General features: G+C 37.7%; 1 protein-coding gene across 2 annotated transcripts in view; it reads right to left on the reverse strand.

Moving 5' to 3' along the window:
• The window catches only part of LOC107666917 (rho GTPase-activating protein 12-like), a 59,574-nt gene that overhangs the window by 27,639 nt on the left and 5,527 nt on the right, over positions 1–26,408 (reverse strand). For both annotated transcript variants that reach the window (XM_016458431.1, XM_016458430.1), the window contains exon 2: positions 19,653–20,412. In XM_016458431.1, the coding sequence (XP_016313917.1) occupies positions 19,653–20,339 (687 nt within the window). In that variant the 5' untranslated portion in view covers positions 20,340–20,412. The remainder of the gene's footprint in view (positions 1–19,652; positions 20,413–26,408) is intronic.

Below are 26,408 nucleotides of genomic sequence, written 5' to 3' on the forward strand. Positions count from 1 at the left end.
CCTATTCATTTGTTGTGTCTCCCAAAATGCATAATAAACATGCTTTGAGTAAAAATTGTTAGTAAATTAAAATAATTTTTTTTTGTTGGACAACAGGTTTGTAAATGTTTCTTGTTACCTGCGGTGCGAAAACACCAAAGAGTACGAACTTCCGTCGTTAGTTCTAAGAACTATGAAAAGATTCCTCCGGTGCGAAAGCCCCCATTGTGGTTTGGAAGCACACTGGTCAATGCAGTCAGATAACATTATACTTTTCATATAACAGTACCTGCTAATCAATAACTGAGGCTAAGCTGCATTAGCACCACACAGCACAATATATCATTCATGCAGTACGTGAACACACTCCTGCCCCTCCAGACACCCCTTGGAAAGCTAAGCCTCCTGATTAATGAGAAAATCCCTCGTTAATTCCTGTCGTGGTATTACCTCTTGCTAATTACATGCACTGTAGGTTACGAGGCTGGACTGTGAAAGTATGACAGTGGTGTTAAAGGGGTCATATGATGCGATTTCAAGTTTTCCTTTCTCTTTGAAGTGTTACAAGCTGTTCGTGAATAGATAAGATCCCTAAAGTTGCAAAGACTACAGTCTCAAACCCAAAGAGATATTCTTTATAAAAGTTAAGACTCGTCCACGAGCCACGCGGCTCGATACGCAACGCATAAAAAGACAGTATAAGTCATTATAATCTGTAATTATGTCCCCACTGGATGCTACAAATGCCTCCTTTGTAATAAACACATTTCATTACACCAAATACACCAAATAATGTTCTTTTATAGCAACGTCATATGACCCCTTTAACAGGATGAGTAAGCAGCAACAGAGTCATGCTAGTTAGGAGGTCATATCATACATTTTTAATTATTTATTATTTCCACTTATGTCCAATAAATATTTAGATAGATATAACATACAGCATGATCTTCAAGGCCCACTATAGTGACCTTATTACCAAAGCTTGTAGACAGATGATGCCCTAACACAACCTATGGGATTTACTATGGTCTCTATTAACAAACTAAAGGAACAGATCTGCAGCACACACACACAGACTTTCAGACAGGTAGATTCATAGCAGCAAGATTTTATTTTACTCTAAAGTAACAATTAACAATTACTATGCTAACAGTTTGATTTTATGTACCAAAACTAAGAGACTTTAAATTTTCGTTCTACCAGAATTTAATTAGTTTTAACCAACTAATTATCAAAGTAAAACAGGACAAACTCACTTATAACATCCCACCACCTCCAACAACTAGAACACTAGATCTCTGAAACAAACAAACAAAAAAATCACTCATGGACTTGATTTGAGGTCAGTGCTTATTCGATCAAACAAAACATCTTTATCACAACACAACGTCCAATCTAATGGATCTAAAACATTTTTTAAAACACTAAGGTAACAGTTTCTAATCATAATCATATATATATATTTTTTTTTTTAATCAGATTATCAGACTGGTGATCTGAGTTTCTGTACATAAAAAAAAAAGTTCTGTCACATTAATAGCAATCAAATGTTCATAACGATCTGAGAAGATGCATTAACAGCTCCTCATTCAAATTAAAATGTTTAAATCGAATACTTGTCTGGCTGTCAACAGGACAAAACCATGGCAGAAAAATGGCATATTAGCCATATCAATAACTGCTGACTGTGGAAAAACAAGCAAATATATTTTAATTCTGCTTCTATATTTAAATGCCCTTCTAGAAATATACTTACAAATAAATGGTTTGCTGAAGTTTTTACTTTGAAGTAGTTTGCACATTGTTACGTCACATTACCACCTTGGATATGCATTCATTTATAATAATTCAACAGTCTGTCGCCAGTTCTTACTTACATATATCTTCAGTGAAGAATACAAAAGGTGCTTTATAAATAAAGTTTTTGCTTAGATAGTAATATTCTACAATAGTCAATATTTCAGCTCATCCTGCATAACAGGAAGTATTAAGCAATACTACATAATGTCTTTTGATCTTATCTGTCATCAGGAAATGCCTTCTAGAAAGATATTTTCCTTTTTTCCTGTTTCTGTCTTACATGCATTTAATCACAGACTGATAATTCAGACAGAGTAGATTTATCTGAACCGATACTGAAGCAGATAATCTTGCCCAGGTGAATCCAATTAGTGGCAGGTTAAACATCAGCGTCAGCCAAATGGCCTGACAACACACACATTATTAGATGCAATGATGCAATCACTTGTAGTTAGTCTTAGCAAAATCCAATAAAATAAATCCCAGCTGTATGTCCTAGACTCACATTTAGCACACGGCTTGTTAACAAAGGTGCCAAGGCATTGTGGTACACTTGCTGTGCTAGGTCACTATGGCTGATTTTCTCAAGTGTGTTGGTTCGTCACCCCTGTATACACAAGAACAGCGGGGTTAACGAAACCTCTTAGACGCTCATCGAACGTCTGCCATACAGACTAAAGGAGATGATGGCGCTTGGTACTGAGAGCACAATAGCTATTCAGGGAGGACTGCCCTCAGAACAACTCACAATGACTCAACAAAGAGGAACAGAAAGATGAATAGACAGAGAGAGGTGATTCTGGAGAGACACAGACAGCCAGAAAGGATTTTCAAAAGTGTCATTTTCGCTACACAGAGGAATGGACGAGCAAAGACCAACGATTTCAGAAAGACTTATGAAATGGTCTGAAAATATTAGGATCTGCATTGGAAATAGGTTAACCAAAAACTTTCTTTATGACAGAACAGAGGGATTGTGGGAAGGGAATTCCAATTATGCAAAACTATAGGAGAAAGGCATTCCCAACACTCAACAGGGCAATCTGAGGCCAGTAGTGGTGAACACCCATGCCTGCCCTCGACAAGACCTCTCGCTGCAGAAATAGACACAGAACAATGTGTCTTTCTCATGATGACCACAAAGCCACCGTAGTGACGGAACAAAGCTTAAGTGTGAGGACACTTGTGCAAATGACATGGGTTAATCAGCAAAATGACATCAACGGCCACAATGATGCAACCTGTAGCCTCAGTGCTGCTCGCCGTTTAAAAAACAACTGAGATCATCCTTCTCTCCTACACACTGTCCATTTCTTGTAGGACAAGTTGTGTGTGGGATTTCACCACAAAAGTACAGGGTCTTCCAGTCATAAAAGAGATAGACAGCATGAGTGCTATTTCCTAGTGTACTACAGAACACTTCAGCAAAATAAAAAATTAACTATAATAATCATACCATATATACAAACACCAAAGCTGCATTTATTTGATCAAAAATACATGAAAACAGTAATATTGTGATTTTGTGTAATTTTGAGTAATATTGTGAATATTAATACAATTTAAAAGAACTGTTTTCTTGAAGAATTTCTTATTATTATTATTGTTGAAAACAGCTGTGCTGCTTAATATTTTTGTGTAAACCGTGATACATTTTTAGGATTATTTTATCAATAGAAGTTTTAATATAACAGCACATACTTCATTATTATTTTGTAACATTATAAATCTTTTTGCTTTCACTTTCTGTAAAAACAAAACAAAACAAAAAACTCTTACCGACCATAAACATTTCAATAGTAGTATATATATATATATTTTATATTATTACTATAAAATTTTATAATAATATTATAATATTTTATATTATTAAATTCAACATATATATTATTATATTTCTATTATTACTATTTGATTTACCTTTTATTTCAGTTCCAAAATATGTCACAAATAATAACTGCATGGACCAAGGATACCAAATATCACATATAAGATGAAGTCACACCCCTAAGTGTGAACCCCACCTACGTTAAGCATCTTCCCGTATAGCTCAGCATTCTGATTTTCCGCATTCGGGGCTCAGGTACTCACCAGGTAGTGTGGAGACTGAATGTAAGAGAACATGTCTTCTGTGGGTCTGGGGCCAAAACAGGCCCCCGCTGAGAAAGTTAAGTCCTTCTTGTAGCAAGAGGAAAATGGTGCGATACAGAGAGGGCGGAAGAGAGAAATAAGGAATCAGAGACAAGACAGTCACGGCTTTCCAACCCAAAGCCACAAAGAGGCAGGGACAAGGTGCTTAAAGAGAGCATCTTAGTGAGTTAAATATAGAACCAGTGGAGTTCTCTTTAAATAGGCTCACTCATTAGGACACTAGCCTTAACCACTTTAGAGTGGAAAAGAGAGCGGGAGAGAGAGAGTAAAGGCTTGTGCACATCGGGACGATTATCGCCCACAATTAGCCTCGTGACTAAACAAAGGGCGCCAATGTGAGTGTGCACACCGACACGCAAAACGGCAGGCGTAAAAGCATCATTTAAAAAAAAAAAAGCCTCTGGCTCGTTTTTTTTTTGGTTTGACGCGCCGCGATACAAACTGTCCAACCATTGAGAATGGCGCTTTTGTTCACGTGCCTGGAGCTGCTGAAGTTACAGTAAAACACGACTTGGTGGCGCTCAAGCACAAAACGGTCTTGACGAGCACACACTGATACCTAACGACGAAGAGGAGGTAAGTAGAGGAAGAAGATGCATCTAAGGCAAGATGAATGTAAAGCTGCTGGTCTCATTTGTGTTTAAACACAAAGAGCTTTATGACAAACGCGACAGCAACTACAAAAATCTCGATAAGAGGGAATTGTTATGGAGAGGAATTGCAGATCAAATAGGATTCGATGTGTACCTGGGTGTTTCTGTTTTTCATTAAGCGCCATCTAATGTCAGGGTGTGAATTTGCACGCTCACTCGGCTCATCGCCAGTGAAAATCGCTTGGGTATGAACACACAAGACGTGTGGAAAAAACGTCTCGAAAAACGCTGGCGATAAGCGCACACGATAATCATCCCGGTGTGCAAGAGGCTTAAAGCAACCGCTAAGAGAAAGCAGGACACGGTGACCCTGTATGCTGAAGGTCTGCCAGCAGAGGTCAGAGGTCATGGCACTAGAGATCAATGGTGATGCAGTTCACACGCTCCACAGCGGAACGGTGGGATTTCAATCGCCATGGTTCCTGTTCATGAGTCTGACAGGGTCTAAGTTTGAATCTCTGTTCACACTGACAGTGATTAAATCACTGGAGGTCACCAAGCTACTGAGCTGTTGGATGGATGCTATTGGACGTTTTAACTTGATAGCTGCAACCAACTGTATCAGGTGGCATATCGCTTGAACTTCACTGACTAAACTCCCATTGGTTGTCACCAATTCTATATTTCTTATAAAATGTAACTCTGCTTACGTTTTGTCGGATGACAATTAATCTTCCTTGTGTTCTATACATCGCTGTCAGTACATTTTTTTATGATTAAATACTTTTTGTTCTAGTTCGCAACCTCTACAAGTATACCATTTGTAGGTTGATTTCCTTTGAAAAGTGAAAACTGCTTTCAAAACATTGCTTTATTTAAGCATCTCAACATATCTGACATAGCAATAGTGGCTCAACTAGGGCTGTGCAATTAATCGCATGCGATTGTCATGTGCATCTCGTCAGTAAAGCCGGTTCCGTGATTAGTAGTAAATCATCGCAGATGAATCGCATTCGATTATGAACGCGATATTGCCTAGCTTGTCAGTGAACTACGGCTCTGTGTATTAAATGTCACTCCATCTGAAAGCAGGTGATGGTGATTTACTACCAATCACGGAACCGGCTTTACTGACGAGATGCGCTTGACAATCGCATGCAATTAATTGCACAGCCCTAACGTCAACCAGTAGTGTGAGTTTGGGGCAGGGTTATCGGTTTCTTCAACTAATGGCACATGAGGCAAACAGTCAAAGCTTGAGGTACAGTGTGTTCAGGATGAATGAAATTATGTACCAGCTTTGAGTCAGCAGTTTTGACATTTCATTGGCCGGGCAGTTGCTCAATGCAGGGCTTTGAACAAAGGAACAATGTTGCGAGTCCCCCGTGTGCCTGTTCAAGCTCTGTGCCGTAAGAATTCTGCTGATAATTTGCACACGGTCACGTCTCGCCTCGTGCCCAATACATCACACCCACTCACAACCCCACACACTGAATAATGCATACAGTGGTGTGGCTGAGAGAGACTGTGGTGTTTACAACTGTCTGAAGTACAAACAAAGACCCTTAAGGCAATTCTGTTGAATCAATGTTCATCTTTGTAGCTTCAATAACATATGTCAAATTATTTCTCATATCAAGAAAATAACGGCTTGGTTCACAGTAAATACTGCTCCACATGAACCATGAATTTGGGTCGCTTATAATGCGCATTTGAAAACATAACATACGCCAACCATCTTAACAAATTTGTAATGAAATGTGCTACTAAACTGGTTGTTGTCAACAAATAAGAAACTTTAAGGTCTCACTGTAGTTTTCAGCCAAAATAAAAACTTGATGGTTTAATGTTTGAAAAAGAAAAAAGAAAAAATTAAGACAGCCGTACAGTCGTGTTATGGAATAAAATTACTAATATTATTATTTTTGTCTTAAATACTTTTTATTTTACAGGGAAACATTGCAATAGTAATATTTCTCATTACGTTAAATACTTTATTATTATTATTATAGTCATACTGATATATAATCACAAAATTTCAATCACATTTTTTAACAGAAAAAAATTGCTATTCAATATTTTCAGAAGAAAGGTTTTGAATGGCTTTAGAATAAGTAAATGACTGCAGAATTTAAATTTTTGAGTGAAATATCCCTTTAACAAGTACTTAAAACTCTCATATGCTCTCATGCAGAAAGGGTCACTATGGAGATTACAAAAATTAATGAGAGGGTGAATCAGGTTAATTAAACTTGGACACTGAATGCTTATGCTTTAATCAAACCACTCTCGTTTTAAACAACAAGATAAGAAAGAGGCAAGGTTAAAGTGTGACCGGCAATTTGCACAAGAATACTGTACAAAAGAATGTGTGTGTGTGTTATCTCTTCTCCAGATGTGTGAGTATTACCAAGTCTGTCATAATGATAAGGTTAGGTCCACCAACTCCACACTCAACATTTTAAGAGCTTTCTTCCTCTCTGCTTCCATCTCTTATGCACTTTCTCCTTCCATCAAGGTGACCCACAAAGCGCTATCCCTCTGCATCAGTGCACAAACATATAGATTTTCTGCTGTGCAGAGCTAATCCAGCATTAAACCGGTCACAGAAACCACCAATCAGACACGACTTACATGTACAGTTTAGCTTCAGGGAGTATTGTAGGTTGGATTTCCACAATTTGAAAATGCCAATTCAACAAGCTTCCAGTGCTACCTTCATAAGAGCCCTTCAGAAAAGTCACTAACATTCTCCAGGTCAATCAGGTCAAGTCACGTGATCATTTTAGAGCTCAATCTAGTGAGCAGGAAAAAGGAATTTATTAATTAGAAATGCAAAATGATGGTTTGTGTTCTAACATGTCAGCAGACATCAGTAAGATGACTTGGCTAGAGGACTAGTGGTGGTGAAGTATTAGTTAAATGTCTTGGAAATTTGTTAGATTGTTTGATTCCTGTTATCCAAGAATTAAGTAAGAGCAAATTTATTTTACTATTATTATAGTATTTGTTAATATTTTAACAGCTTTTTATATATTTTCAGTTTTTTTCTATTTGAATTTTATTTGAGGTTTTAGTACTTTTATGTGCTTTTATCATTTTATTAATTTTTCAATATTTATATACAGCTTTAAACTATTTTTATTTCAGTTTTAGTAGTTGTAGTTCTTCAACTCGAAAGCATCATTATAACCAAAGACAAGCTGCAAAATGCAGAAACAGTCACTAGCACAGAAACAGAGGAAATAATACCACTGTGAGGAACAAAAAGGCAGACAAAGACAGGAAATGAAGTCAGAAGTGTTGTCTGGGGTACAGGTGAGAGACGGCTGCTCAAGAAAACAAAGTGGATTTAAAAGGCCTAATCAACATATATAAGATGGCTTTTGTCTCAAGATTTACTTTTATTCATTTAGCAGATACAACACAAACTCCATTATAAAAACATTTTGGACAAATTATGGCACATAACACTGAATGAGTATTCTAGTATGAAGGTAAAAATGAAACTTCCTTTGCAAATGCATCATAGTCTCAGCCTCAAACAGTTCCTCGAGTATTGTTTGAGGCATCAAATAGCAAGTGAACCAGATAATCACAAGCAACACTGTAAAATCATAAAATGATTATGTCTGTAATATAGTCTGTACTTTTTTTTTTTTACTTTTCTAACTGTGGCTGGCTGCTTTGCATGTTGATCTCTTCCTATCTAAATGGGTGATTTTTGTCCAGAAAAAGAAACGAGAGAGAGATGAGAACACAGACAGAGACAGCTGGATGTGGCAGTTTGTTCGGTCTGTTTGGTTAACACAGACATATAATAGAGATCTCTTGCAGAGCACCCAACATCTCTACTCTAGACCTGAAAATTCAGTTTTCAGAAAAAAAACAATAGGAAAGAGCATTAGGGAGAGGCAACCACTAAAAACTGCAGCATTAGCTGTCGTGTAGCTTATATTCCCCCGATATACTGGTCTTGGTCTTACGTATCAGAAGCCAGACAGAGAGTTTAGTGATGACACTAATCTCACCAAGCACTTCCATGAACCCTTGAAACGGTACATTACTCTCTGCTCGAGTGTGATGTCCAGATAGTTTCACTTCAAACTCACATTCAAGTTCATAAGTTCCAATCCTAAAGGTCAAGGCAAGTCCGTTTGTCATCATTCTTACTCTTTCTGCAATCTACCGTCAACTACAATATAAGAACAGAAATAATTCCTCCAGATCCATGAGTTACGTAAACAAGGGAGACGACGACAATAATGTCATCTGGATTATAGATTTAAAATCTGATTTCCCCTTTTTGCAGAGAGGAGAATGACCTGTTAATATGCCAAACCACCACAACAAATCAAGACATGTTCATATTTATCTTGAAACATTTGTTTCTGACTCAAGGTTTTGAATCATGACAGGAACAGAATAAAATTAAGACTACAGGATGCCTGCTTAGACATTGTACCATGAACTTTCAGGTCTGAGCGTGACAGAGCATGGACTGCAGACTATTTTAACAAGAACTTTACAAAAACCTGATTATGTAAATAGGAAATTGTTGTTGGTCATTTTACAGTCAGTAAGACAGTCTCTTCCTTTCTTAGAGGACGGCTCTTAGCAAAGTAAGCAGAAAAATATGAAAAGATTTTTTTTTTGAGACCAAGTACCTTCCTACTAGTTATTAACCAATACCGGCTGATAAATTAGAAGTTATTTGGTCATTTAATTGACTGATAACTATATTGGCCTGAACAGAAGTATAAGTTACCTTTTTGTCCACTCAAAAATCTACAAATATCTTGGATCACAAACATTTTTTGTCAAATTTAAGAAATTCAGAGAATTAGAATAAATATTGTGTACAATAAGATTTCATTCCTTTTCATCAATTTTTGCTGTCTTTTTCTTATCCTCATTAAAGGGATAGTTCACCCAAAAATGAAAATGTGATGTTTATCTGCTTACCCCCAGGGCATCCAAGATGTAGGTGACTTTGTTTCTTCAGTAGAACACAAACGGAGATTTTTAACTCCAGCCGTTGCAGTCTATCAGTCGTATAATGCATGGCAATGGTAACAAAATCTATGAGAGTAAAAAAAACATGCACAGACATGTTTAAGGCCTGCGGCTCGTGACGACACACTGATGTCCTAAGACACGAAACGATCGGCTTGTGCGAGAAACCGAACAGTATTTATCATTTTACCTCTAATACACCACTATGTCCAACTGCTTTGCATCCGGTGCGTGAGGGGTGTATGCGCTCTGGCGTAGTTTCCAGTAAGTTTCATTTTAGTTTTTAGTGTTTTATTTTAAATGCATTTAGACAAAATGGTATCGGATTTAAATTTTGGCTATTTATCCGTTACTGACCACAACTTGAAAATTATTACCGACTAGAATTTTAATTTTGCTGCATTAACACAGATAAATGTTTTTGAATCTTGTAAGAGAGACACACCAGAACACAAGCAGCTCTTTGAGCGTTTGCTTTGGTTCTTTAGGCTCTCTTTGTGCCAGTATAAAAGGGCATTTTGGGGCACTCAGTGCTTACTGGCACAAACATCCACCCAAGTCTTTCTTTCCAGTGGCAAAAGCAGACAGCAATCCATCACACAGTGCACGGACAGAGAAAGAGATATCATTAACCTTTCAAAGAAGGACATAAAAGAGTAGAAGATGAGTAAAAGTATATAAATAAGGCCGCGGATAGAAAAACTGCCCTTTTAAGAGACAGTTAACTTTATTGGCTGGCACTCAACTGACACCAAACCCACTGTGGCATAAAGAGAGATTGTAGATGTAGATTATGTATTTTTGAAGTCTTGCACAAATGCATGCGCACACAATCATGTAATGCTAAGAGTGTTTGTGTCACATTCCCCTTAATCCAGTTCTTTCCCATCCACCCGCAACCCCCTCTTCTTTACGGAGGTGCCATAAGAGGCTTTTAAATGGGGGGTGGGTTGTGTTTGGTGCAAGAAGGAACTTGCTTCTATAGTAACTAAAATAACACTCCAAATCTTTCTAGGTTGGTTGATTCACAATTGGCATTTTGAGGGATGGTTTAAACTTCAGGCTCTGAACTGTTAAGACCGGCAGTTTCCCCAACAGCACTAAAAGAGAAGTTAAGAGTGAAATCTGAGAGCAGGAACCACTCAGTGGCCAGCGAGCCAGAGGCTGATGGGGAAGACGGTGAGAGTGGTCTTTGGTCTTCAAACCTTTTGACTAGACAGCGTGTTAAAACACAGGATCAGCCAAGCAGATTTTCTGAGGATTACGGAGGGAGCATCCTGTTAGACATCACAAACTGTCACTGTCATTGACAGGCTTCTCACTATCTACCAGCGATTAACAAACCTTCTGTGGGACACATATGAAAACATTTTGAAACATTTCTTGTGCTTTTAGGCCATTCAGTGAAATTTTAATGTTGTTTTGAACCCACTGACTTTCATTGTACAGACAAAAGACTTTCATTGTTCCACACAAAGAACAAAAGACTCTCAGAACTACATGAGAGTGAGTAAATAGGTCCTTTCGCACCGCTTTAGTTCCAGAACTAAATGTACAGTACTAAAGTACTGGGATGATTTTGCGCGAACTATTTCCCAGTACTATTTAAAGGGTTGCATTCGCACCGACAGTGTGTACTAAGAAGTGACGTAAGCCGGTCGACAGCAACGTCATTTGTGCGCGGCGTTCAACAATGGAAACAAAGAAGAACAACAGGAGGATGGAGGATGCTGTGATCGGAGCTGTGTTTTTGTTGTGTCTCACGGGTTTCACAATAATGGACATGGAATGTTGAGCGAAAGGCCCTAATGATGACAACATTTTCATTTTTGGGAGAACTATCCCTTTAAGAACTGACAGTGGACCCCGGCTTAATATTGGGTTATTTCAAAAGCATCTCTTTATGTAATAGTGAGATTAGCAACAGCATAATCTACAGCTCACACAACAAATCTTTGTGATCAAGTAGTATTTGGTGCAAGAAGGCCAACGGATAACATCAGCAGTGTTATTTAAGTAGGCCTACATCATAAGGTCAAAGGTCTTATGATGTACTGGTCTTACACAAAAGCTCTTACACAAACACACCGCAGACACAAACTGGCACCCAAATATACACATAATAATTAATAATTAATAATTAGTTACATTTATATAGCGCTTTTCTGGGTACTCAAAGCGCTTTTCCATGAAAGGGGGGGAATCTCCTCAACCACCACCAGTGTGCAGCATCCACCTGGATGATGCGACGGCAGCCATAGTGCGCCAGAACGCCCACCACACACCAGCTTATTGGTGGAGAGGAGACAGAGTGATGAAGCCAATTAGTGTATGGGGATGATTAGGAGGCCATGATGGTCAGAGGCCAATGGGCAAATTTGGCCAGGATGCCGGGGTTACACCCCTACTCTTTTTCGAAGGACATCCTGGGATTTTTAATGACCACAGAGAGTCAGGACCTCGGTTTAACGTCTCATCCGAATGACGGTGCTTTTTACAGTATAGTGTCCCCGTCACTATACTGGGGCGTTAGGACCCACACAGACCACAGGGTGAGCACCCCCTGCTGGCCCCACTAACACCTCTTCAGTACATACAATAATACTGAAAGTGCACACAGACACTGGAGAGAGGAAGCTCTACGAACAAAGCTTCTTCAGTAGTGACTTCCTGTGTCTTTTAGCCTCAACTGAGTCACAGTCACAAAAGCTGGCAAAAAGTGAGTGTGCACAGACGACTCCACATAAAGTACACACACAAATGTCAAGTACTGAAAGCAGTGAATTTCTTCTCGGTTTTTAGCTTGTTTGCTAAAACTAACAGCTCTGTAAACACTAACATACATTTATACACATCCCAAAACGACGGGACAAATCACACAAAAACATGTTTATAGGTCACATTTCACACCCATAGTACATGAAAAACTTCCATGACGAATATATACACTACCGAAGTTTGGGGTTAGTAAGTTTAATATCAATACTTTTATTCAGGAAAAATGTATTACATTGACAGCAGAAAAAAAAACTACAACATTGTTTACTGAAAAAGCAGCACAACTGTTTTCAACACTGATAATAATAATAATAATAAATGTTTCTTTAGCACCAAATCAGCATATTAGAATGATTTCTTAAGGATCATGTGACACTGAAGACTCAGCTTTGCCATCACAGGAATAAATTACATTTGAAATATTTGTTATAATTTACATAAAACATTAAAATATATTATTATATTATATTATTATACTTAAATTGTAATAATATTTTATAATATTACTGTTTTTACTACATTTATCAAATTTATGCAGTATAATTTTTTCTTTCAAAAGCTCAAACTTTGTACAAAGCTTTAAAATTTGAGTAATATATCATTATTTGTTTAGCCTAACAGTAATGACGGAAACATGTTGCATTGTATTAATACAAAAAAACTGCTTAATAAAAAAATGCTTAATTGTTGCAAGAAATGCAAATTTGAATACTCCTATAACAAGTTTCATTTTCTCGAAGTAAAAAATATTTCTTACATCTTTCTTTTGATTTGGGGTGAAACGTGACCCGGACCTTCACCTGACTATTCCTTTGCAAAGGTTCGTCATGAGCATCAACAAACAACAACTTTCAGCTTTTGAAGGCATTAACCAGGTGTCAATCATCCATGCTGGAGAGAGACATCAAACATATTATGACCTTTCAGATGCAGCATGAAACACACAGCACTGAGACATCAATCTCCACAGTGATATCCACTTAATTAATGAACTTATGAGGAGAAACAGAGAGGAGGAGCACCATCAGCCAATCACAGGTGAGGACAGCAGGGGCTTGTGGCCTTGTACTTCCTCTCCTCTTTCCACACACACAGAGATGTTACTGATAGACTACGTCAAGCACAAGTAATATTAATGGTAGGGAATTCCCATAGGAAGTAAAAATCCATGGGTAAGTTTGCTGACTGCACAGCATGTTTGCATTCGTAAAACACTTGATTTGAGGGTGGGTTAATTGTTTTTGAGTAAGCAGATCACTCTTGATCATTCTACATTACTGGTTCTCTATTGTCACTGATGCACCTCAGCTCAGCAAACCGAGGTGCAGAACATTCCCTGTGACAAAAGCACTCATGCACTGCTGTTATAATGGCCAACATCATCAAAAGGTCATAAACCCCCGTGAGGGACAGGTTACCTCAGTTCAGTCAGTGGCACATTGTTGTTTTGTCTCTCTCTTCTATTTGCCTTTAACCTTTCCCACAGCTAAATGTCCCTGGATGTATTGCAGCTGGTCTGAATTGATTTAAACACCAGAATGGTGTTAAACAGGGAGAAAATTAATAAGAGAGAAGAAAAGAAGGTGATGCTGATGGAAAACTCAGAGCCTGACATAACAGCAGTCTTTTTGATTTAAAAAAAAAAAACATTTTGGATAGTAATACAGAGTGCTACACATTTATTGGTACCTGGATGTGCTCCACCTGACTTTCCATTCTCAGTATGACAAATAAACTAAAAGTAATACTAAAAGTAATAATCAACCACAATGTTTTATGTCTATTTTTTGACTTAACTCTAATTGCCAGAACAATTAAATAAGACATTTTACACAAAGTTTGTTTAAAATGCTAAATAACACATTTAAATAAATCCTAAATAACACATTTTTATTTCAGAGAACATACCATTTAAACATTAGGGTACTTTTTTTTTTCTTCTTATTTGAGAAATTTATACTTTAACACATTAAAGTGATCAAAGTATCAATAATTTATAATTGATTTCAAACAAATGCTGTTCTTTTAAACTTCCTATGCATCACATAATTCAGATTCCCAAAAAAAAAAAAAAAAAAAACTATCACGTTTTCCACAAAAATATTAAGCATCACAACTGTTTTCAACACTAGCAATAATAAGAGATGTTTCTTGAGTGACATATCAGCATATTAGAAAGATTTCTAATGTAATGGCTGCTGTAATACTTATAATAATATTTCACAATATCACTGTTTTAACTGTATTTTTGATCAAATAAATGCGGCCTTGGTGAGCATAAGAGACTTTTTTCAAAAACATAAAAAAAAACTCCTCTATGGATGTATACCTGTACATATTGGCTATAGTCTGGGTACAAAATTGTCACCGAAAGTGATATAAATCTCATTAAACTTCTCTTTTGGAACATTTGATCATGCCCTCGAGGGAAAACTTGATTCATTCAATAATTATTAAAAGTTTTCTTGTAGGTTTAGGGTTAGGAAATTCTAATTATCTTCATATAAAAACAACAGAAGTCTAGCAGATGTGTGTGTGTGAAGCTAAACTTACCTTACCCTCAGGACACATTCTGACCCAACAACATGTCAGCTGTGCTCATCGACAGCAGAGAGACAGAATGAGTGAGAGACAGAGATGCTCTGACAGCGTAAGGGTACCAACACAAACACAACACCCCAAACACACATCGATTTGATGTACACTGCCATCTTTCAGTCTAAAGTCCTTATTTGGGGGAAAAAAAGAGACAGGCAGACAGGATCAACAAGCGACAGGAGAGAGAGCGAGAGATCTTTGATACTTGAGTAAATATTAGATTAGAGTGAGCTGTGCTGTTTTCCGCCCATCAGGATCGGTGGGTCTTTATTGGGTTATCCAGCTGAACCCTGTGTGTGTGTGTGTGTGCTGGGACAGGAATGACAGGAATGCTCAGGCCTCATTTACTGTCAATGGAGGAAAGGAACCACTGGCCTATACTGTATAGGCCTACTTGTTCCGGTTTGCAGTAGCACTACTGTGCTGTAACATGGTGTAGGCTAGTACAGCTGTACTGGGCAATGCTGCTAAAATGATGTTGCTACCTTCAGTGACGCTATGCTCTGCTCATATGCTCTGATAATAATAGCTTTGTAGGACTATGCATTATTTGGATAATTAGTCAAAAAACAACAACAACAACAACTTATATCTGATTCTGTTACATAGAAGTGAATAAAAATAATATATTGATATTTAATATTAAGAATATTAAGTTCAATAAGGTTCCATTAGTGTGAATCCGAACACACATATACTTCCAAGACTTATATCGGCTTATCACATGGGCTTAACAAAACTGGCAATGAATCAATATGATATTCTGGTGAAAATAATGTATGTACATGCGTACAAAACACCCCGAAACAGCCGGAAACACAAAGCTGAAGTATAATCTTGACTGCAGACAATAACTGTTCATACAAAGGAAAACACCCAACTGAGGGGGCTGAATTTAATTTTGTGCGGCTGCCTGCCAGCCCCTGCTCTGTTATAAAAGCCATTCATAATCTTTTATTAGAGAGGTGACATGCTACTAATTCCCTGGTCAAGCGTTCATGTGTGTCTTCTGATGGCTTATTATTTCAAGTTATTTGAACACTTCTAACAGACAAAAGTCCATAAAAGTGAAAGTGTGGAGGGGGAGAAGAGAGCGAGAGTGGCAATGTGTGTGTCTGTGTGTGTGCAAATCTGCTTCAGGGGGTGAAGATAAAGTTGAAGAAGCAAAGAAAAAGGCGAGAAATTGGGGTCCTAAATCCGTCCTCTGTAGGCCACACTGGTGGAGTATTGAGGGAAACAGATTTGGACCTCAATGCTTTAAGAGCGCAGGAGCTATCCGTTTATGTGGCGAGGGGGGATAGACGTCAGGAGGGATGCAAGCAGAGAATATGACTTTGGGCTAAAAGTAATTCTATGAATAACTCCCCTAAATTGAAAATTCATAATTTACTCAGCCATCCAAGCCCGTATTTTTATTCCAGTGTTGTTATTGTATATTTAATATTAAGGTAACACTTTTCAATAAGGTTCCATTAGTGTGAATCCGAACACACATATACTTCCAAGACTTATATCGGCTTATCACATGGGCTTAACAAAACTGGCAATGAATCAATATGATATTCTGGTGAAAATAATGTATGTACATGCGTACAAAACACCCCGAAACAGCCGGAAACACAAAGCTGAAGTATAATCTTGACTGCAGACAATAACTGTTCATACAAAGGAAAACACCCAACTGAGGGGGCTGAATTTAATTTTGTGCGGCTGCCTGCCAGCCCCTGCTCTGTTATAAAAGCCATTCATAATCTTTTATTAGAGAGGTGACATGCTACTAATTCCCTGGTCAAGCGTTCATGTGTGTCTTCTGATGGCTTATTATTTCAAGTTATTTGAACACTTCTAACAGACAAAAGTCCATAAAAGTGAAAGTGTGGAGGGGGAGAAGAGAGCGAGAGTGGCAATGTGTGTGTCTGTGTGTGTGCAAATCTGCTTCAGGGGGTGAAGATAAAGTTGAAGAAGCAAAGAAAAAGGCGAGAAATTGGGGTCCTAAATCCGTCCTCTGTAGGCCACACTGGTGGAGTATTGAGGGAAACAGATTTGGACCTCAATGCTTTAAGAGCGCAGGAGCTATCCGTTTATGTGGCGAGGGGGGATAGACGTCAGGAGGGATGCAAGCAGAGAATATGACTTTGGGCTAAAAGTAATTCTATGAATAACTCCCCTAAATTGAAAATTCATAATTTACTCAGCCATCCAAGCCCGTATTTTTATTCCAGTGTTGTTATTGTTAACTAAAACTATTAAAAATACACGAATATTGGAATAAAGAATAATAATAAAGATGAACAAAATAAAATAAAAACATTAGATGAAAAAATTAACCATAAAAACAGAAATGTTGCATTGAAAACTAAATGAAATGAAATAAAGTTGAAGTACTAAAATTTGTTCAAACTGAAAAATAAATTAAAGCTCTAGAGAAATATAACAAAAAAAAGATTAATAAAAAATGACAAGCATAAGCATAACAATGACAAAGTTAAAATGAAACTTGAAAATATGAATAAATACTATAATAACATATTGATAATACTAAAATAACACCTTTTTACTTGAAGGAACACAAAATATGTTTTGAAGAATGTTCACACTTTTTTTCCCCTATAAAATTAAGCCACACAGTGCTGTTAAATGCCAAATACATAAAAATCCATAAAATATTCCAATACATTTAAAACATTATTTTTTATTATTATTAGCTGAGAGGCAGAAAAAAAAGAAAGGCAGAGGGGACAATAGGTGAAGGGGCAATTTTCAGCAAATAATTACATAAAATAAAATAAAAAGCTATTTTATGGCTTCACAAGGGTGCTTTTAAGGGTTTGGGACCACATGAGGCTCAGTAATCAATGACAAAGTTGACATTTTTGGGTGAAATCCTGCTTTAAACCAAACATCACACATAGCAGATGTCATGAATGAGATCTGGAGGGCAAATGTTCTTTGTCTATGAGCGATAGTTGTTGAACGGCTGATTAAGTAATCACATGATTTAGTATTATCAACTGACCCTGATGGACAAAGCCTGACATGGACAAATCCCTCAAAAGCCCAGCGTACTGTATATCCTTTTAAGCGCATATATGCGTGTGCATGATTAAGCCACTGTCTGGAACCTGACTTTGAGGAGCATCATGGTTATTCTCATTTACTGATGTTGTTGACCAAGACCAGTAATTAAAGATTCACCCAATGTGCCAACCCAGAAGATCAGCTCAATATACATGACAAGCTACAGGTTTATAGCTCACACAGATGAGCATACTTATTGTCCTTATTGCTCACAATGATGATCTGATGCATATACAACCCATTGGACCCAAACTTCTCAATGTGCATCTTTCCATCTCTTTCACACATATACAAACACAAAATGGGGGCAACAACATGATCTAGCCAGATACGACCTACTTTCTATTCTCCCACAATCCCCTTTGTTCCCCAGCAGCACCCTCTTTTAAGAGAGAAAGATAAGAGAGAAATGGGGGAGGAGGGTAGTAACAAAGACTAACCACCCAATTCCACAAGATGCACTCTGGGACACTTAAAAAGCAAGCTCAATCACTCCAAAACTACTGTGGTCGGCCAAAACTGACAGTGGTTGATTGAACATAACGCATGTATTTCACGTTTCACTTTGCTCAAAATAACTCTGTTTAACATGCACATTGCACAAAAAAATGTAGCTTTAATTTCTTTAATTTTTAATTTACTAGAACAGCGAATCAGAGAGGGCAACTAAACTATTAATATTACAATTTATATTTAAATATTTATATAGAATTAAACATAACACAATATTTATTAACTGTTAATATAAAACAATTAATAAATACAAATATAAAGTTTTATCTAAATAAATGCAATTACAATTATTAACTGTCCTCTATATATACAGTGTATACAGAGTTTCACAATTTTAGTTGAATTACTGAAATAAATGAACTTTTCCACGACATTCTAATTTATTGAGATGCACCTGTATATATATATATATATGAAATTAGTTTTAACAATAATATTAAACAATCATATAATTTAATAAATACAATTATATAACAATATAATTATTTCAAATAAAATAATATATTTTTTACAAAAATAATATATTTTACAATATATAAATAATAATATAAATAAATATAAATAATATAAAATAAAATGTAAAAAATGCACAATGCAAAGAAATTGTACATGCAAGCAGCTTTTTTAAAATTCAGAAATTACTTTATAAAAGCACAACAAGTGTATTTTGTGATTTCAATTAAGTCTCTTATTGTCTAAATCAAACCCTGTGAAGTGGCCACAATTTCCACCTCCATTGCAGAGGACAAACTACATCTCCTGCTGAACAAGTGTTATGCAGCAGAAAGAAAGGGATGCGAGAGGAGAGGAAGACACTGATGAATCCAATTTAACCTGACAGAAAAGAGGACGCGCCACTGCAAATGTCAGAGGCAAACCCGAGGAATAAAGGGAAAGGTGTGAGGAGGATATGTTAGATTAGTCTCGTAGTAATTGTCAGAACAGTGTGTTACAGAAATAGATAATGACAGTCAAAGGATGAAAAGGAGATGAGAGCATATCTGGCAAAGATAAGTGAAAGAATTAAAGCTGAAGATGACATTGAAAGAGATAAAGGGAGAACATGAGTACATTTGGGAGGGAGAGAGAGAACGACAGCGTGGGAGAGGAAGGAGGAGGAGGGCGAACATCACTCATTCTTACCTGTATGTGTTCGGTAGAGCTGCTGCTGAGCTCATCTCCAGATTCTGAGTCATTTCTCATTTTCTCCAACCCATCTGCTTGTGACACGCTTCCGTCCGTGTCCACCGACAAACTGCCTGGGAGTTTCCCCTGGCAACCATGCTCTCGTGGAGGGGATTCCGCTCGTCCTTCTGGAAGTGTGGGGTTGCCATGGTGATAGTTATGATGGTTGTTGTTGTTAAGCAGAGTGAGCTCGGCAACAACGCTCTTCATCCCCGAGTTCTGATTGGTGTCCCGCAACAACAAAGGCGAGGTCTGTTGACCTGGTAACGGGGAAGGCGTCGTCGAGGGAGATGGCCTGCCGAAGCTGGACCTTTCCGTAGGAGCGCGTTGGTTGAGATTTTCGTTCGACGATCGGCACTGGCCGATTTCAAGAACGTTGGGGGGCTTTGCGCGAGGTTTGGGTGGTGGCATAAGGGCGCGCCGCACCTCTCGGACGTACTGAGCGGGGACATAAAACGCCTTGGTGCCCTCCTCCCGACGAACTTGCCACCAGTCCTCATTGGTTTTGCGAACCAACATGTAGCATTCGCCCTGCCGTATGGAGATGAGTCTATCTTTCGCCTTGTACTCATAATCGTACTCCACCTCAATATATACCTGCCCCGGGGCGATGGAAAAATCACAGCGGCCATCCCGTTCCGTCATGGCGCAATCTGTCCGTGCGTTAGTCAGAAGACAGTCTGTAAGTGGATCTACATCTCTTGCTGTGTCTGCACAACTGCAAAAAAAGAGAACGAGATTGTTAGCACATACTTTGAAAAGAGACGCGTTTTGAAAACTGTGATGCTATTAATCAATACCAACCATGACAGATTGGATCTGATGGAAATGAATACAATCACACATACACACTTAAAAATAAAAGTGCTACTGTATTTTCTAGCATAGAGGGCAGGCGCATGGTAACCCAATCATGCGTGAGGACGCCATGGCAACCAACATATCAGTAATCCAATGATCAAATTACAATGACAGGTCTCAAGAAGCACAACCACGCTCACTCACACGCACAGATCATTGAGTGAACTGAGTGATATTTTCCAGAGTATTGCCTGCAGATGCCTTTCTACTGTCAGCATGTTTGGCCCTATATCCCTCTCTCACATGTACACAATCCCCCTCAAGCATTCTTAGGTTAAATATACACTGTCATGTTCACATATGGTGCTTAAAGATGATGGGATTGTGACAGCCTTAAGCCAGACATAAAGAGTGGTTGAATTCACTCTTCCTTTTATTTCCCCTTTGTTCTTTCAGCCCACTCTGACATTCTGATGCATACTATGCACAAAAACGGTAACCACTTTAAGATCTGGCCAGCAGTAATCAGACTGGCTGGATTTTCACGCTACTTCTGATAGATGGGGTGCAAAGATCTTTGAAACATACCAGTTAAAAGTTTAGTCTACATTAAACACTTTTGTTCAAAATTTTAGGGTGTAACATTAAATTGATCAAGTGTGACAATGAAGTATTTTAATGAAAAAAAAATCTATTTCAAATGAATGCTGTTATTTTGTTCTACTCAAAGAATCCTTGAAAAAATGCATCACAGTTTCCACGAATATTAGCAGCACAACTGTTTTCAACAGTGATAATAATAAGAAATGTTTCTTGAATGCCAAATCAGCATATTATAATTATTTCTGAAGGATTGTGTGACACCGAAGACTGGGGTAATGATGCTGAAAAATCATGTTTTGCCATCACAGGAATAAATTACTCTTTACAGTATATTAAAATAGAAAACGGTTATTTTAAATTGTAACAATAGCCTATTTCACAATATGACTGTTATTTCGTATTTTAGATCAAATAAATGCAGCCTAGATGTGCATAAGAAACTTCTAAGATACTTGAACTACCGATCAAAGTTTGGGGTTGGTCTTGAGTGCAAAAATAATCAAAACCCCAAACTTTGAATGGTAGTGTATTTCAAAAGATTGATAGAGATTTAACTAGTGTTTTACTTTTTAATTTATTTAGCTAAAATAGTAAAAAAAATTTAAACATTGCCCAAACATGAAAACAATTATCAGACTTTTTGCCAATATTGAAGTTTGGTTATGGGAGACTAACATTTTAAAGACACCCCAAAAAAGCAGCACACACTCTTAGTTAAGCTATGACACCCTGCCTACTTATAGCTAGTTAATCCACATAGACCTAGTCTGTCCTTAAACGGTCAGTCAATGAAGCTGAAGGGTTTACTGAACATTTCGAAATAGCAACAAATATTATACAACCTGCTCAGTGAGTGGGAAGCCATGCAGTGCTGTCAAATTTTAGATGTGGATTTGATGTGACATAAGGCACCTCTCAAAATAGCCATGGAGGAGAGGAACTGACAGAGGTTACTAAGACTGAATGAAACTGAATACTGTAACCAGACACAGACTGCACTGATCCCTCCACTGAGAAAACCTTGCACTGTTGAGTCAGGCACAGAGGCACATTCAAACAATTCACTACTAGCAATGCAGTTTGTTTTATATTGTTTTGCTCATCTTTTCTAAAATATTAGCTACTATCTTCCTGATCATGTGCAGCAGGACACAGCTGGCTTTCATCAATAAGCTTGCGCTTCATTTTCATTCTTGACCAAGCTTAGAATTTATGAACTTCAAAGAGGTCAACTTTTTTCCCTCTATCGGTTGCAAATTCTTTAACAAGCTATCAAACTTACATACAAAATAAAGATACATCAACACTGAGCCAGTCAAAGGGACTTCGTCATTATAAGAATAAACCATTCAACACATTACTAAAACACTAGTGTCCCCATCCTTAATGAGAAAGACACATGATGAAACTGCAGCCTGTTGCTTAAAACAAAGACGTTTCTCTCCATTCGAGCTCGTCAGCAACCACACATCTCTTTACTAGACAAGACAGTTGACCCAGCATTGATTTAACCAGTATGGAGCTGAAGGCAATCTACTCTCCCTCTGTCTTCACATTCTGCACTAAAGACTCGTGCCAGCCTTGGCAGCAACTTCAAACTCTCCCATCTTTTCATTTCATACATACTTCATCAAGCCCTACCACAGGCACTATACGGAGGAACAAACTACAAGATCTAGAAGGGAATCTGATTAAAATAAACACTAAATACCACACACAAAAAAACAAAAGACTGCTGAAAAGCATGACTGGTAAAGTGGAGCTGGTTAACACACTGTGGATTGCAGATTACTTTGAGCCATTCACACAGTTTTTGCATTCCACTGCACTGTTTTTCCACTAGTTGCGCTAGACAGACATCTTTGACTGTTGCACTCGCAACTTGCGTATTTTGCAGCGCCTTGAAGTCGCTCTAAAAAACACAGCATTCAAGTTAAGAGAACTTTTACAAAATGCGTCTCTAGACTTTGCAGTTTTTTTATTCTGCTGCCCTGCGTCACATGTTTTAAGTGCAAATATCTCCTGTGTGAATGGTCACTTATTGTGAAATGATACCGTAAGGGAAACATGCCAAAGTGAACTCAGAACATTCAGTACTAAACTATTGAACCAAAGTTATTCTGTAAGAGACAGAGAGAGAGGTTCTGTAAAACAGCTATTAATAAACCACAACAGAAACAAAAAACAACTGGTTTTCTTAACAAATAATGCACGGTTCAGACTACACAATTTTAGCCCGATTTTTCCACGATTTGCTTGACGTAGGGTGTCGTGGGGATTCGTAAATGACAATGGGCGTCGGGACGCAAGATTCCATCGTTTCAGCACGTGTAGTGTGTCATAGTGGACGACAACCGATTCTGCGTCTGCGATGCTTCACGACATCACGACAGAAAGACTAGCATGTTTAATTTTTTTTCCATCGTCCACGACGAGTTCTGTCACATTGGTGACGTTTACCAATAGCAGCACAGAAGCTCTTTCATACACAGGTTTCAAACATGGCAAAACGAAAGAGAGATGATGGTGCTGCTAGGTGGAATTATGAGATGGAGGAAAGGTTCGTGGAGCTGTGGCAACAGTACTCCTGCCTGTATGATGTGTTATCGAGGGACTACCACGACAGAACAAAGAAAGAAAAATGCTGGCAAACTATAGCGTAAGTGCTTCAGCAATGTTTACACTCTTGTCTTCGGAAGTCAGTCGCTAGTTCCGCCTTCTCGATGACATCACGCGCATTGTTAAAGACGGCACGCGATGAATGGTCAAGAAGCAATGTGTAGTCTGGCATGTTTCTTGTCCACGACATGACAAGATTTTAGGAGTCAAAATCGTGTAATCTGACACAGTTACTATCGTGACCGACAAAAATATTGTGTAGTCTGAACCCGGCATCTCTGCTGATACGGTTCAAACGTTTGGGGTTGGTAAGGTTTTTTTAATGAAAAAGTCTCTTACCAAGGCTGCATTTAGGCCTAGTTGATTAAAAATACATTAAAAACATTAATATTGACAAATATTATAACAATTTATAATAACTGTCTTCTATTTATTGTAATAGATTTTAAAATGAAATGTATTCCTGTGACGACAAAGCTGAATTTTCAGTATCATTACTCCAGTCTTCGGTGTCACACAATCCTTCTGAAATCATTCTAATATGCTGATTTGGCATTCAAGAAACATTTCTTATTATTATCTTTACTAAAAAGAGTGCTGCTTGATATTTTTGTGGAAATAGAAACCCACCACCCTAATACCAAAGTTTACAATAAGCCTGTCTATCTGCCTACTAAAATACCCCCTTCCTCTCTAGACACCACAAACCATACCCTAAGCTAAACATAGTCTACCTTCTCCCTCTGCCAATAACATTTGCACACAGGATCCACAGGAGTCATTCACATTTGAAAGCTTGGGTTGCACTGTTATCACAAAGGAAGTCGGAGGAATAACGGCCTTCAATGATTTCTGATGAATAAGGGAAACAATTACACTGGAAAAAGAAACATTATTATTTACACACCGAGGAGGATCACAGGAGAAAACTCTGATGGCAGTTTTCCACCAGACAGCTTGAGGCAACTCTTATCAACACTTTTTAAAGAGTAAAGCACTTATTCATTAAAGTGAGCAAACAGACTAATTCAATCGAAAAACTAGCACACAAGGATTTCAAATCTACCATGTGGCTCCCATTTGGGGACTTGACTGCGAACCAAAGTGGAGCTTCTATAAACAAGAAGCAGATGGAAGGTCTCCTCTGGGTGTGAGTGCAGTGTCACTGTGGTCAGCGTGTAAAGAAATAACTACCAACTTTTCTGCAAGATAAGTGAGACTGTCACTCCGACAGAAATCCCATATCATTTTGCAGGAGGAACTTGTCATTTCCACTTAGTTTGACTGAATCTCATAGTGTATCAATATATACCGGGAGAAAGTGTCTATGCTGTTTCACTGTCAAGCAACTCACAGTGAAACCCAGAGCGTCAAAGATTTACCATCAAGACCACCACATTAGCACCCATTACAAATGCAAATAATAATGCTAAAACAGTTAAAAGACACACTAAATGCAGCACTGTAGCCATTTCAAATACCAGTACTATAGAAAATTTACATTTGATGGCAGTTCTCTTTGAATTTAACCTTATTACTAATTTTTTCCCCCAACTTTAGGTTTCAATACTAAAGCTTGAAGAAAAAGGAATCAAATATTAGACTAGACTAGAATCAAATACCATAAAAGCAGAGATTAATTTGATTTGCAAAATAGAGAAGATAAATGGGGATGAAGCAAATTTTAAGTCATAAACATATAGCTTGAACCTGATAAAATCTGTTGAATCTAATCTCACTTTCCCTAAAAGAAGCTTGTAGTGTGACATTTACACACTGGAGTCTGGACATGATCAAATTAAGCACTGTTACACAGTGGTCTTGAATATTACATAACATTTAGCAGCACTAAAAGCCAACATGATCTACTTTCAAATCAGCAAGTTGTAAATTTACTAGAAAGGCAAACATCATGACGAGAGGTTCACAAAACACAACTATCTGTCTGTCTAAATTCGGAACCTGGTAAATTAACCCTGAGATTTTCAACGGTGTTTATATATGGACATCTGGTCTAGACAGAAAACATTTTGAATCCCACAATCTGTGCTTGAGGGATCCTGAGATTGGCCAGGATTACCCTCACAAACACTGTCATCTGTGCAAAATGTGCAAAATAACAAGTGCTCTGAGTTTTCAGGTGATTTGTAAGCAACAACAACAAAAGAAATTGAGCAGTTTTGCAAACCATTTCATGCTATTTAAATGAAAGTGAAGGGCTTAGATTGTACCATCAGAATAAAAATTGATCTCAGCAGAAACAATTCATTTAGTCCAGTTACCTGATACAAGAACCTGACACTACTAATGCCACAGTGTCCATCACTAATAGATCAGACATAAGACATGGTCTCTCATTCCATGACATGACTTTCACCCACATTTGAACTATAAGAAAGTTACATCTTTGTTTGAAATAGATAACATGTCACAGTGATTCTATTTATTCTGTGTTGATTACCCTATTGTGTCACATTCTTTGACATTTTAATGTCTGCTTGAAATTAGTTCGAAGGTTAAGACCTGTGAAGTGCATGGAACAGGCTAAACAATTTTTAAAGGGGTCATATGATGTTGCTAAAAAGAACATTATTTTGTGTATTTGGTGTTATGAAATGTGTTTATGCGGTTTAAGGTTCAAAAAACACATTATTTTCCACATACTGTACATTATTGTTTCACCTCTATGCC

The sequence above is a fragment of the Sinocyclocheilus anshuiensis genome, unplaced genomic scaffold (assembly GCF_001515605.1).
Source record: "Sinocyclocheilus anshuiensis isolate Anshui unplaced genomic scaffold, SAMN03320099.WGS_v1.1 scaffold1160, whole genome shotgun sequence".
In the NCBI taxonomy this organism is placed as follows: domain Eukaryota; kingdom Metazoa; phylum Chordata; class Actinopteri; order Cypriniformes; family Cyprinidae; genus Sinocyclocheilus; species Sinocyclocheilus anshuiensis.